This window comes from Clupea harengus, chromosome 10, assembly GCF_900700415.2.
Source record: "Clupea harengus chromosome 10, Ch_v2.0.2, whole genome shotgun sequence".
NCBI lineage: Eukaryota > Metazoa > Chordata > Actinopteri > Clupeiformes > Clupeidae > Clupea > Clupea harengus.
The window spans coordinates 25,344,622-25,358,784 of NC_045161.1; the positions used below are offsets into that span (position 1 = coordinate 25,344,622).

The 14,163-nt window shown below is 41.2% G+C and overlaps 2 protein-coding genes and 1 long non-coding RNA gene across 3 annotated transcripts; 1 reads left to right on the plus strand and 2 right to left on the minus strand.

Annotated features, from left to right (window-relative positions):
- Window positions 1–238: 238 nt before the first annotated feature.
- On the minus strand, window positions 239–8,549 carry LOC116222046. The gene is made up of 3 exons (XR_004164421.2): window positions 8,322–8,549; window positions 686–836; window positions 239–304 (listed from the first exon to the last, which is right to left on the minus strand). It is a non-coding gene; the product is annotated as an uncharacterized LOC116222046 (long non-coding RNA).
- LOC116222045 lies at window positions 8,149–11,143 on the plus strand. Its single transcript, XM_031574567.2, has 3 exons — window positions 8,149–8,405; window positions 8,576–8,601; window positions 8,779–11,143. Exons 1-3 carry the CDS (start codon window positions 8,259–8,261, stop codon window positions 10,697–10,699), a joined length of 2,094 nt encoding a protein of 697 aa, XP_031430427.1. The 5' UTR covers window positions 8,149–8,258; the 3' UTR covers window positions 10,700–11,143.
- Window positions 11,144–11,433: 290 nt separating this feature from the next.
- med8 (mediator complex subunit 8) lies at window positions 11,434–13,702 on the minus strand. The gene is made up of 7 exons (XM_012821643.3): window positions 13,607–13,702; window positions 13,245–13,366; window positions 12,872–13,016; window positions 12,527–12,667; window positions 12,264–12,351; window positions 11,800–12,036; window positions 11,434–11,612 (listed from the first exon to the last, which is right to left on the minus strand). Exons 1-7 carry the CDS (start codon window positions 13,610–13,612, stop codon window positions 11,542–11,544), a joined length of 810 nt encoding a protein of 269 aa, XP_012677097.1. The 5' UTR covers window positions 13,613–13,702; the 3' UTR covers window positions 11,434–11,541.
- Window positions 13,703–14,163: the final 461 nt, after the last annotated feature.

A 14,163-nucleotide genomic window follows, 5' to 3' on the forward strand; every position in this document is an offset into this window, starting at 1 on the left:
ACGTCAGAAGCCAAAAAGTTTGGAAAACCACTGTTTTCAACAGAGGTTTTTATATTATCCATTGTGTACAATTTTCATCTAAATCTTTATCGTAAGTAGCAACTAAATCTGTCCAAGAAAGGTAGTAGAGTAGAAAGTAGTTTCCCTCTGAAGTGTAGTGGAGTTGAAGGATAAAGTAGTATTAAAACAGAGTACCTCAAAATGTGACTTTGTACAAAAATTGTGCAAAACGTACAGTACTTCCATCACTGGTGTCAGAGGGACCCCAAATGTACACAGTGTCCCAGGCAAGAGGGGTCTTGGGCTGGGGAAGCATTCACAGCACACCACATTTGCAATTAGTGATGAGGGGAGACATTTATGTAGCCTACTTTCAACTAATTTTAAACATTCTCTCGCTCTCCTTTGATGCGCTCATTTTATGGGCTGTGAGAAGACAAGTCACTTCCGTTGACCATCCGGAGTGTGAAGTTGAGCTGGGTTGCATGGTTGTGTGAGTCTGTATGTGTTAGAGCTGTTTCTCTGTGCTTGGACCAATTTTTTTCTTCTTCAGAGAGAGTAAATGAGAGAGAGAGAGAGAGAAAGAGAAAGAGAAAGAGAGAAAGAGAGAAAGGGGTGGGGGATTGGGGGTCATATTGGGAATGCACATGGCCAGCTGTAGCTGATGATTTTCAGAAGGACTCACATCTGGGTCTGGGGGAGACCAGGGGAGACGTAGCGGGAGGCGCCTGTCACTTTGAGTTTCCCGACCGTCCCCAGTGTACATCCATTCACTGCCTCCAACCGAAGGGGCCCAGGGTTTCCGCAGGCCAATGCAACATGGAAAAATGCCTTTACTGAAATTGAAAAAATGAATTATCTCTGAATCAGAGACATGCAACCGCAGCAGAGAAGGCATCTATATTTTATTGTTTTAATGCAAGATGCATAATTATTTCTGATTATTCTGTATGGCTGTCAAGAGGCTGATGTAACTGGACATAGACTGTGCCATTACTATGCTTTAAAGTGGTTATACATCATCTAAATTGCTATTGCCTTAAGGATAAAAATATGCAAGAAATGCATTCTTAATTTTATTGGTTTCATGAGACAATTAACTCTATAAATGCTACCAGGACACCTATTATATATTGTGATTGCAAATGCATGCATAAATATATAAATTCCACATGAACTGGAAACTTTGTAATGTGGTACTATGGATCATGCACTTAACCATGAAATATTGCTGACCTCTAGTGGCCAAAATGAGAAGACATAATTTGGCATTAAAAGTCCAAAATGCAAGACGGGTCAGATGCAGACCATTATGAGGTAACAATAGACTAGAATCGCACAAATACAGGAGAGGAGAGGAGAACATGGGGGAGGAGAGGAGAGGAGAGAAGTTAAGATTATGGGGATATACAGGAAAAGAAACATATGTGATACTGACCAGATTCTTGGTTGACATTTTATTCCATCACAGAAATGGGGATGGGGACAGATGGGGACATTATTCACAAAACAAAACAACACAGCTGAAGCCTGTTGGGAAGGCAATAGCCCTTAAATACCATTTATTTGAATATGCTAACTGTGTGCAAGTAGCAAGTGCTTAAGCCTTGGGCCAGTTTTATTAAACCTCACAGAGCGCACAGTGCCAAAAGGAAAAACCTTTGCTTCTCAGGGCAGTGAATGAGGTGACGTGAGAAAAAAGCAAGGATGGCTTCATACTGTGAGGGTCTGGCTGGTGCTCAGGGGCAGTGACTCTGAACAAGGTCCACTAGCAGCAGAGAGGCTGCAAACAGTCTAAGGGGAGTCACTGGAGATGACAGAGAGAGAGAGAGAGAGAAGTGGAGAAGGCAAAGACAAAGGGTGGAGACGGAGGGAAAGAACAGAGAGAGAGATACAGAGAGAGTAGAGAGAGAGAGAGAGAGAGACATAGAGTGAGAGAGAGAGAGAGAGAGGAGGGTGGAGAGAGAGATACAGAGAGAGTGGAGAAAGAGAGAGACAGAGAGAGGGTGGAGAGAGAAATACAGAGAGAGTGGAGAAGGAGAGAAAGAGGAGAGAGACAGACAGGGAGAGGGAGTGAGATAAAGAGTCTGGAAAGAGACTTGGGATTAGGAAAGGGGCAGAAAGAAAGAGAGAGAGAGAGAGAGAGAGATAGAGAGAAAGAGAGAGAGAGATGGTGTAAGTAGGTCACCCAGCGACCTGTGCAACGGCAAGGCGGGGAAGCGGTCATTGTTCTTGGTCGCGCGGCGCGGTGTGGCCCAGTGGGACGGGGATTGGAGTGGACAGACCAGGAGCGGCGCGGCGCGAGGCCCCCCTCACGTCAGCACTAACTTCCTCATCGTCTCCCTTAACGACTCTGACATTATCAGGCCAGACTGCGCGACGTCCGGCTGGATTACTTTCAGCGCCGGAGCGCTGCCCATAATGGACAAAATACAGCCGGGGTGCCGACAGAGCGCCGGGCCCTCGCAGCGGTGGCCTCTCTGCATGACAGTGCAGCCGGTGAAATGGCAGGATTGGACTGCTTACTGGCTGCAGGCTGTTAGCGGGGCACCCCGCCCCCCCACGACAAGCCCACATGATGTCAGACGCTTATGTGCCATCAGCTGGATGCAGATTCTAACTTTAAACAGCTGCTTAACTGCTGAGTATTGACATATGGGTTTTTATAATTTCCTAAAAGCACTAATTTCCTAATTTCTTGATTGCACAAAATAGCCTATATCATATATTTCAAATATCTGCATCGGCTACTACATTCATATATCACTTTCAAATAATGAATTAGACAAAAAGGGATCGAATGCACTATCATTTAGAATTCCAGCCTCCTTTGGGATGTTTGTACATCACAACAAAGGCGACAGCGATTTTCAAATATTTGACAACAGTTTGAAACTTCAGAACGTCGCGAGAAACACAATTTATTGAACTCTTAAATCTCAAATTGATAAAAAACTGGTGCAACATCGGTGGGCACCTCCTAAGCCAGTCACTTGGTCTCTAAAAGCATTCCTGGAGCACCAGTCCAGACACTCTCACGGTGATGGAACTAAAGAAAATATCACTGCCAGAAGACCACATTTTTGTGTTGCTGATGAACAACATGAGAGAAACGGCCAGACACTCTGGTACTTTAGACCAGTTACACCGGCAGCAAATCACCAAAGCCTGAGATTGGAAATGGCTAATCTAAAAGACAACAGCTCTCAAGAGGACTCTCAAAACCCCAATAGTCCAGTAAAGGGAAGAGGAGCTCGCAAGGACATGGTTGATGGGATTATCACTCTGGGAGACATTAGTGTGGAGATGACGTACAAGAAGAAGCGTCAAAAGATAACATTGAGTCAACAACAAATATCATCTGCAGGGTTGGTGGAGGTACTCACACCAGCTCACAAAAGCCCTGTGAAGAGTGCCAGTGAACCAGATGTGAGCATCCTCTCCCCACGAGAAGCAGAAGCACAAGGCTTCAACAAGGTAGCTCTTGACCCGAAAGACCTGAACCTGAAACAGGAGTATTGCGAGCAAAGCATGAGAACACCCACCGTTCTTACAGATGTTGAGGATTAATGTCCCTGGTCAGCCACCATCCAGGAAATGTTTAGAAGCCAGGACTCTGACTCTCAGAAAAGGGATGAGAAACCAGCTGGAGTTCAATATCAAACAGAAGGTGCTGTACCAGCTGTGGGGGCTTCCTTTGGTGGTACAGACATCTTTGGATACCACCATGAGAACACCACCTATCAGGAAAGATTCCAAAATGCTTTGGTAGAGTACTTGTAAAGTAGTATTTATTGTTACACCAGGTTCTATTGCTCGTAGCTTGACTATTCTCTCCCTTGTACGTCGCTTTGGACAAAAGCGTCTGCTAAATGACTAAATGTAAATGTAAATGTAAATGCTTCCGAAGTCGAGTGAAGAAGAAATGGAAAGGACACCTCGTAGGGAAAGGCTGGTATCAATAGCCGGGCTCCACCTGCCTGTTACATTAATTATGCAAGGCACTGAAAGATGTATCCTAGGATCAACTCAAGATAAAATACGCAGAACTTAAAACCAATATTTCACCTTATTAAATCAAGTATTTGCTCTTGCTCTGGAGGATTTGGGCACTTTGAGACTATTTCAATTGTTATTGGAGCTATATAAATAAATTAAAATAGATATTATATAGTGCCAAAAATGTTTCAGTACGTAGCTTCCTGTAGCTGATGAAAACTTGAAGAGTCAAAACATTAGGGGAGTTGGTTGGTAGTAATGATCCTCCATCCCCACCTAGTGTTAAGTTTTGGTAGTTGCATTTATGTGAGGGTGTTTGTGAATGCTATCCCACCAAAATCGAAAGTTTTTTCAAAGAACCACAACAATGAAAATGTATTTATAAATGACATAACATAATTTAAAGTCTAATGACCCTAATACAGTTCTCTCTCTCATCAATTCACCAAGACCTTGATGTGTAAATATCATCTGTTGTACGGGTGCATTGAAGCTGAGGCAGACTTGATATTCGTCTTAATGTTCCTCGGCCTTTTTCCTGTGTGCGAGTTGGACAGTTGATAAAGAGGACATATTTCAGAATTTTTTGATAATAATTTAAGACTTTAGACATCTCCATCATCTCTGACGGATAACTAAACACTGTGGCTATTTAGGAGCTATGTTTCTAAATAGCTTTATGATTCTAAATAGCTGGATGCAGATTCTAACTTCAGACAGCTGCTTAACCGCTGAGTATTGACATGTGTTTTCATAATTTCCTAAAAGCACACATTTCCTAATTTCTTGATTGCACCAAATAGCCTATCATATATTTGGAATATCGGCTTGCATCGGCTACTATATTCATATTTCATTAACCGGTACCGGTCGAGCCATGGAGTGAGTCTGGACAGGAATCCTGATCCTGGGGGGGGGGGGGGACGACTGTCAGCGCTGGAGGCCCGACCTGGTGGAGCGCTCCGGAGAGGAGACGGCTGTCAACGCGGCAAGAAATCCAGGGAGCGAAAATGGACAAACTGAAGCAGCTCGACTTTCGCTGCTCAACGCCATTGATGATGAAACTGATAAACCCGCAGTTCACTGTTCTATGCCTACATTATTTAACAGTCGCATAAATAGAGCTATAATCAAGGAACGCAAATGGAATATCTTTAAAACTGTCAATGACTCTAAACTTATTTGGGACGCTAGGAGCAAACCAAAAGGACTCTTAGGTGGTCATATAAACATTAGAAGTATTATCTCTAAATGTGAACAAGTTCAGCATCTCTTACACGAGTCAAATATCGATTATTTAGCGGTCACATGGTTACATGAAACTTCACCCAATGCAGCCATAACTGTGCCTGGTTTCAGCATTTTTAGAAATGATCGAAAACATGGTAAAGGTGGTGGTGTTTTGTGTTATGTAAAGGATTCAATTAGCTGCAATGAAATATTATTCACAAACTGTGATTTGGAGTGTCTGGGTCTTAATATGGTTCTGTCTCCAGAAATGTCTTTCACCCTGATTGTAATATGCCGGCCCCCCTCAGCAACTGTTAGTTTTTATGATAAATTCAGAGACCTAACTATTACAACAATGTGATTCTAACAAAGAGATAATAATCTGTGGCAACATCAATGCCAACTGGGTAGATAAATCCTCAAGAACATTTCTTAAACAGGTTACTGACAGCTTTAATTTAACTCAACTGGTTGATGGACCAACCCGTATTACTAATACTTCCTCCACCCAGATAGATTTATTTTTTAGCAACAGACCAGACAGAATAACACAAATGTATAATCTTATCACTGGACTGTCTGATCACAATTTGATCTTAATGTCGAGAAAAGTTAATGGTGTAAAGCGTTCCATTAATGGTCCGACTCAAACTTCCATGAGGATACCAAAGAACAAAAAGGAAGATGCATGCTATCCAGAAGATTAGTTGGGATGAGATACTTGATTGAAATGATGTGAGCTTTACTAGCCAATGCTTTACTGAAAAAATACATAAGACGATCAAATATTTCTCAAAGGAGTCAAGAAAGAAACATTAAAGGAGTTCTCTGCCATGGATAAATGAAAATGTTATTCAAATTATGAGAGATAGGGATCGAGCCCTTAAAACATCCCTGAAGTCCAAACGGATAACTGATAGGCACATTTTTACAGCATTAAGAAACAAGGTGACAAGAAAACTTAGAAAAGCCAAGGCAAATGATTTCCTTGAAATAATCGTAAATTCTAAAGGAGACTCTAAACAAATATGGCAACAAATAAATAAATGAATTGGACAAAACAATGTTAGAAAACAGATAGAACTCAGGGTCAATGACAGTCTTTCACATGATCCGCCCATGGTGGCTAAAATGCTAAATGAGTATTTTGTGGATTTTGTGGCTGCGGTTGCCAACAGTTTCCCTTCACACCAGCAGTATGGTGGCATTTCTCATAATCCAACTGTGCCCATATTTAACCTTGAAAGGGTATCTGAAGAACAAGTAGAGAACATCATCGAATCAATCAAACCCAAAGAATCAAAGGACATCTTTGAAATGGACTCTGCCATGGTTAAAGACCTTTGCCTGTTGTTAAAAAAGCCTACTACCCATATTGCTAACCTGTCATTCTCTCAAGAACATGGGTGTTTTACAGAACACTGGAAACCTGCAGTTATAGTTCCTATCTTTAGAAATGGTGATCCTCACTCAGCAGCCAACTACAGACCTATTAGTATACTTCCCATAATGTCCAAAGTTTTGGAAAAATTAGCAGTAGAGCAACTCATTTATCATCTTAACTCTAATCAGCTTTTACACCCCATGACTGCAACGTTCTATTTTATTGAAAGGGTCAAGTCCCTTATGGATAGAGGAGGAGTTGTGGGTGCAGTATTTCTAGATCTCCGGAAAGCGTTTGGCACGGTCAACCACAACATACTTCATACTTTTCTTCTTCTGCATCCAACTGGTTCAAATCATACTTATCAACTCGAACTCAGTGTGTTAAAATAAACAATGTATTATCCGACTTCAAAAATCTGTCTACAGGTGTTCCCCAAGGTTCAAGGTTCCAACTTTAGGCATCTTAGAAATCACATGTCCACCGAGGCTGCTAAAATGTACATGTTATCGCTGATTTTATCTCACATTAACTACTGCTTACCCACCTGGTCTACTGCCAACTCCACTACCCTTAAACCAGTCATGTCTCTTTACAAACAGGCTCTCAAAATACTTAAAATACAAAAAACCTAAATCACACCATCACTGTTCAGTCCTCCATAAGTACAGACTTTTAAGTTGGGACAACCTGATCACATTAACTATAGATAAGATAACTGCTGTTTAATGTTCAAAATCCGGTTTAACCTGGCCCCCCCACCACTATGCAGCCTAGTCAAGTTCAGAACAGCAGCAACCACTGCTCCTCGAGGGGCAGCAAGAGGAGACTGTGAAATTCCTTAAAAAAAACTTGTATTTGGACAGTCGGTCTTCTCAGTTAGGTCAGCCCGGGAATGGAACCATCTCCTACAGAACATTAGATAATCAACCTAATTCAACTGCTTTAAAAGAATTCTCAAATATATGATAAATAACCAAAAATGTGATCATTAGTGGGTAAGCAGTAGAATTATTTTTGTTTACCACTTTGTTCTTTCCCTTCTACCCATGGTTAAGGACTAAGTGGAGCTTGTATATTGGGATTTTATTTTTGATATATTGTCAATGTTATGTTTGATATATACGTTAATGCCTTTTTTCACTGTGGCAGGGGGACTGCCAATAGAAACTAGCCTTTCGGCTATAATTGGGTGCATTTACATTTTAATGTTCATGAATGTACACGGTCCCTCTTGATCAAATAAATAAATTGATTGATTGATTGACATACTCTGCCTAGGTTCTGAGTGAGGTAGCTGAAGAGGAATTGGATCAATGCTTTATTGAATTATGGAATTATGACAGTTTGAGTGTCTGTAGGATTAGCCTAATTGAAAATAACCTTTACGTTTTGAAAGCTTCAAAAAATATATTTTACTTGTGTACACGTCCTGCAAATCTGATCTGAGAGTCTCATTGGCATCGCCGGGATCGAATGCACAATCATTTAAAATTCCAGATTCCTTTGGAATGTGTGGATCACAACAAAGGCGACAGCGATTTTCAAATATTTGACAACAGTTCGAAACTTCAGAACGTCGTGGAAAACGCAATGGATTGATGGACATCATCCAGTCGGGGTCGAAAGGAGCGGCCTTCTGAACATGTACTCAAATTACCAAGATCAAGATGATGTTCTAAACCAATTAATTTTTTTATGTACCGACCTGGAATACCGCTGGAAAACGGCCACATGCGTGGTTTGCCTGCTTCTGATTCTGTTTTGGTTACTCGGGAGATGGCGTCTGGAGGTGAGTAACCATAGAGCTACTCAGGCCATTAAAGTAGCCAAACTAGACACTATGATAGTGGAATTAGAGGCAGATGTGATTGGACTAGAGCAGAACTGCTTTTAGCGAGCTCATGTGATATCCACGGGGGTTCATAAAGTAAACATAATTACGGTTTGTTGTTATTTTAGGTTGAAGATGGCCTTGATCCAGATTCGTAAGTATAAAAAGATTGTTTGAAATGTTGTAATACATGTTATGGAAATTATAATTAGCCTACCTTTTTCTTTCCCCAAAGATTGAGCTACTTAGTAGTTACATTGTTTTCACTGTCATTATGATAACCAAACAAGTAATGGTTGCATCTGTCTGTTTGTCTGTCTGCTTTCTCAAGAGAGCTGCTGAAATATGTCTCCTCACAAATAGACACCTTAAGCACAAACTGCCTGAACAGTGAGGAGTTACTGAAAGAGATCAGAGCAAGTTGTGTGAATTTCTCAGATGGAGAGCAGGACAACAAACATAATGCCTACTCCAGTCAGTCTGAGGATTCCGATGTATCTGATCAGTTCTCTTATAATCCAAAACACCACGACACACTCAGTGCCCAGAGCTCAGAGAGAGATCACATGTTCTTAAAACACAGTCATGACCCCACAAGTAGTGAAAGTGAAGAGTGGAACCTCAGGTCTGGTATATGTGCATCAGACTATTCCGTTTCTACCATCTCAATTACAAGCAATTCTCCATCATCCAGCCCTTGTCCCACAGGAAGTCATTTTAGCCTGTTCGATGAGATGTCTGCCCAAGGCTCACCTGCCATCATCAGTACGGTAGCAGCATCTTCAAAAAGTGTCTTGGATGGCAATCGACAGAGGCAGTTGTGGAAACGTGCTATATTGCGTGTTCGTATTGTGGTGATGCTGCTTCGGGGGGGATTAAAACTGAAAAAAGACACACCGTTTCAAGAATGCAGGGCAGTGGAGAACATTTGCTGCTCTGAAACCAATTTGATTTCAGAGGATAGCCCTCACGATAGCTCCAACGACAGTTTTGATCAAAAACGGAATAAGTTTGAGAAATATGTAAAAGTGAGAGAATCTATTAACAAGCAACCAAACCCCCTTATGTTTATTCAGTCTCAGTTTATTCAGTCACCTGTTGGTCAGGCTGAAAAAGACCTGAAACATGAAAGTGAAGAGAACATAACGGCAGCCAAGACTGATGGAGCACTTGCTGTTGCACATCTTGGTAAGGAGGCGACAGATGCCCTGAAACAGTCTTTGAAACACAATATGGGGAGAGTTCAAATTGAAAATGTGGTTCCACTGACAAGTCACAGCCAGGATTCTTATGACAATGGAACACATCAACCAATTTTCTCTGAGCTGATAGAGGCTCTTGAACCTCAAATTGATAAAAAACTGGTGCAACATCGGTGGGCACCTCCTAAGCCAATCACTTGGTCTCTAAAATCATTCATGGAGCACCAGTCCACTAACTCTCACGGTTATGGAACTAAAGAAAATATCACTGCCAGAAGACCACATTTTTGCCTGAGATTGGAAATGGCTAATCTAAAAGACAACAGCTCTCAAGAGGACTCTCAAAACCCCAATAGTCCAGTAAAGGGAAGAGGAGCTCGCAAGGACATGGTTTATGGGATGATCACTCTGGGAGACATTAGTGTGGAGATGACAGACAAGAAGATATCATTGAGTCAACAACAAATATCATCTGCAGGGTTGGTGGAGGTACTCACACCAGCTCTCAAAAGCCCTGTGAAGAGTGCCAGTGAACCAGATGTGACCATACTCTCCTGCAGAAAAGCAAAAGCACAAGGGTTCAACAAGGTAGCTCTTGACCCGATAGACCTGAACCTGAAACAGGAGCATTGCGAGCAAAGCATGAAAACACCCACAGTGCGTCACAAATCCTTACAGATGTTGAGGGCGAATGTCCCTGGTCAGCCACCATCCAAGAAATGTTTAGAAGAAGCCAGGGCTCTGATTCTCAGAAAAAGGATGAGAAACAAGCTGGAGTTCAATATCAAACAGAAGGTGCTGTACCAGCTGTGGGGGCTTCCTTTGGTGGTACAGACATCTTTGGATACCACCATGAGAACATCACCTATCAGGAAAGATTCCAAAATGCTTCTGAAGTCGAGTGAAGAAGAAATGGAAAGGACACCTCGTATGGAAAGGTCATCACTCAAGAAGTGGAAGTTCCCAAAACGCATTGTAAAGTCAATTAAAACATTTGAGATGCCTAAGGCTATGGGCCTCAAAAACCTCTCCCTTAGTAATGAAAATTAGACTTCAAACCATGAAAGATCTAAGATGCCATCTTCAAATGACACTAACCAAGACCCAGCCATTCAGAACAGTAGCTAGAGAACTGATATTTTTTAAGAGATCAACAACAAGCCCGGGTCTTCCTCCAAAATGATTTAGACAGACTTATTGTGAATTTGTTTTCATTAATAAATTCTGGTGCAGTTACATTGGCTACAAATGTTAATTGATTTTGGTTTCATTTGGAAACAATACCTACACAATGCCATGTCAAGGTTTACACTAATATAATAACAACACAGGGTTTTACAATAACCATTTGCGAGTTTTGAACTCCTGGCTCCACCTGCCTGACATTAATTATGCAAGGCACTGAAAGAGGTGTCCTGGTATCAACTCAAGATAAAATACATAGAACTTAAAACAAATATTTCACTTTATAAAATCAAGTATTTGCTCTTGCTCTGGAGGATTTTAGCACTTTGAGACTATTTCAATTGAAATATTGGAGCTATATAAATAAATGGAAATTGAACTGAATAGATATTATAATATAGGGTCACATTTGTTTTGGTCGGTAGGTTCCTATAGCTGATGAACATAGAAGAGTCAGAACATTAGGGGAGTTGGTTGGTAGTAATGATCCTTTATCCCCACCTAGTGTTCAGTTTTGGTATTTGCATTTATGTGAGGTCGTTGGTGAATGTTATCCCACCAAAATCAAATGTTTTTTCAAAGAACCACAACAAAGAACATTTATTTACAAATGACATAACATGATTTATAGTAAACACAAAAAACAAATGTAATGAACACAACACAGTTCTCTCTCATCAATCCACCAAGACCTTGATTTGTGAAGCTCATCTGTTGTATGGGTGCATCGAAGCTGAGGCAGACTTGATATTCGTCTTAATGTTGCTCGGCATTTTCCCTGTGTGACAGTTGATAAAGAGGGCATATTTCAGAATTTTTTTGATAATAATTTAAGACTCTAGACATCTCCCTCATCTCTGACTGATACCTAAACACTGTGGTAGAGATTAGAATGTGGACAAAAGTTACGTCTTTAAATAGCTTTAGGGTTCTAAATAGCTTTAGGGTTCTAAACAGCTCCATACCAGGCTGTCCAGTCTGCTGGGCCCCTTGTCCTCCAATGGCCCCCTGGTGGCCAGAGGCTCCGCCGATAGTGACCTGCTGCAGGGTAGGACCGCCAGTCATCATAGGGCCCTGCCCTGGGTGTCCAGGAGCCACGGGTCCAGGAGGTCTGCATTTGGACAGGTTCTTCCCAAAGGCTACGGCTGCTACCAGTGCAGTGGTGTCCGCGGGGTTGAAGGATGGTTTGTTCTGGCGTAGAGCTGGAGGACACAGCCAGATTCTGATGTCTCTAGTCGATCTTTGTAATCACTGCACTATGAAAGACTAGGTCTTTTGGTACACATACAACAGATACTTGTTTTAAATTTGTTGTAGAACATTTTATTTTTCCCCTACTTCATTTCATCACCTGTTTATCTGCATTGTGGACTGTGGTTGAGCGTGCGATAGGCAAACTGATTTCCTACAGATTTATCATGAATGGTACCTGCATTCTCCGATTCCCGATCTTCTCTAGGGTTGTTCAACTTCTCCAGTAAGCTTGAACACAGTTTGTTCAGTGTCTGTATCTGTTTCTGAATTGAGAAAATGGTGGTACAATTATTCAAGGATAAAATACCATATTTTCTGTCAAGAAATCCAAAATGTATATCAGGATGAAAATAGCATCACCTCTGAACTAATTCCCTATTCCATGTCAAGGAAAACTGTACAACATAGCCAAGCTGTTTTTTTTTCTATTAAAGTTACCTGTGCAGCATCTGGTCCGATTCGGACAGCCTCAGTACTAAGGTGCTTCTCTTGCTCCTCCACATCTGGGTCTGGCTTGGTTCTCAGATGGTCTGGCACAATCTCATGACTGAATACGGGGACACGCTGCTCTGTCAGTTTCTGGAGTGGGAAGTGAAGTTATTTATCAGAGGGATTAGATTTGAGCAATCATGGCAGAAAGAAATTCTCTCTCTCTTTCTTTCTTTTTTCCTCCCTCTCCCTCCACCTCTCTCACAAACAGACACAGACACAGACACAGACACAGACACAGACACAGACACAGACACAGACACAGACACAGACGACACCACAGGGAAAACTTACAGCAAGGTCCTCATCACGGTCCGGATTCAACAGCAAGGGGATTACGACCTGGTTTCGAAATGATGGGGTCTTATCATTTTTCAACAGCTTATTGATTGTGTTGAGCTGACCGGACAACAGGGCAAAATTATCCAGCACAGAGGGCCTAGAATTAACGAGATAAAAAAGTTAGTCAACATAAAGGGCAACATTACCTCTTCGGCCTCAATAACTTTTCACTTTCAGAATGTCTTTTCCCCCTCGACATGCCATCTTAAATACCATTACAGCGACAGACACATTAACAAGTACCCAGCTAGTTATCCAGCCAGCCAGCTTGTAAGATATAACTAAAGTAGCTATATCTACAGTAATCATATTTTCTGATAGTTACCATGTTAGTCGTTCATATTCATTCTCCAGTTTGTAGATAAAACTCTGCAGGGAATTTTTCACATGGGCAACTCTGCTGGTCAGCGATTCGACGGCTGCCTCCAGCTGTTTCTCTTCACGTTGCTAGAAATAAGGCAATGAATGATGATATTTTTTGTTAAAGTTTATCACATTGCTATATTTAACCTACTATGCTAGCTAGTGAAGCTATCTATCTATGACGATCAAGGTGTCTAGCGCTGGAACAATGATTATAAAGAGCAAATAGAATCTGAATCTATTAAGAAACGTTTATCTATTGCCTATGTATTGAGAGCGTATACAATTATTTCCTAAAGAATCAATTACTGGACACATTCTTACCTGCATTGCCGGCCGCTTAGTAGTTTGTAGGTTTCAGCAAACTAGCATAAATAGTGCAGGTCGCTTCCGGTCTCGATTTCTGGATGAGAGAGGGTTAAAATTCAAAGTAAAAGACCAAGAATACTGAGCGAAACGATTTTACTTGGATTTAATCCATATAGCGGTGAGGTATTTGACATTTAATGCTCTAAAAATATATGTTGGCCTAACACGTCGCCCCATTGCACCAATGTTGTTACCCTAGGTTGTGTTTCTATGCTTTAGTGTGGTACATCATCAAACCAATTTCACAATTGTTCAAAGAAATGTCTCACCTTAAAATAAAATAAAAACATTCTTACGGCACTTGTGACACTGCAAAATTAAGTAATAATAAATACCCACTAAATTTCATGGATTTGTATTCCCAATAGCATGGATTGTAAGTCCAATAGACTGATGCTGCAAAAGTTAGGCAGTTAGAATCACATTTGTTAATACAATTATGTGTGAACTCACTTTTTTTCTTGGCTATGTAAGCCAAGACAGTGAAATATATAGACCTATATATCACGGTT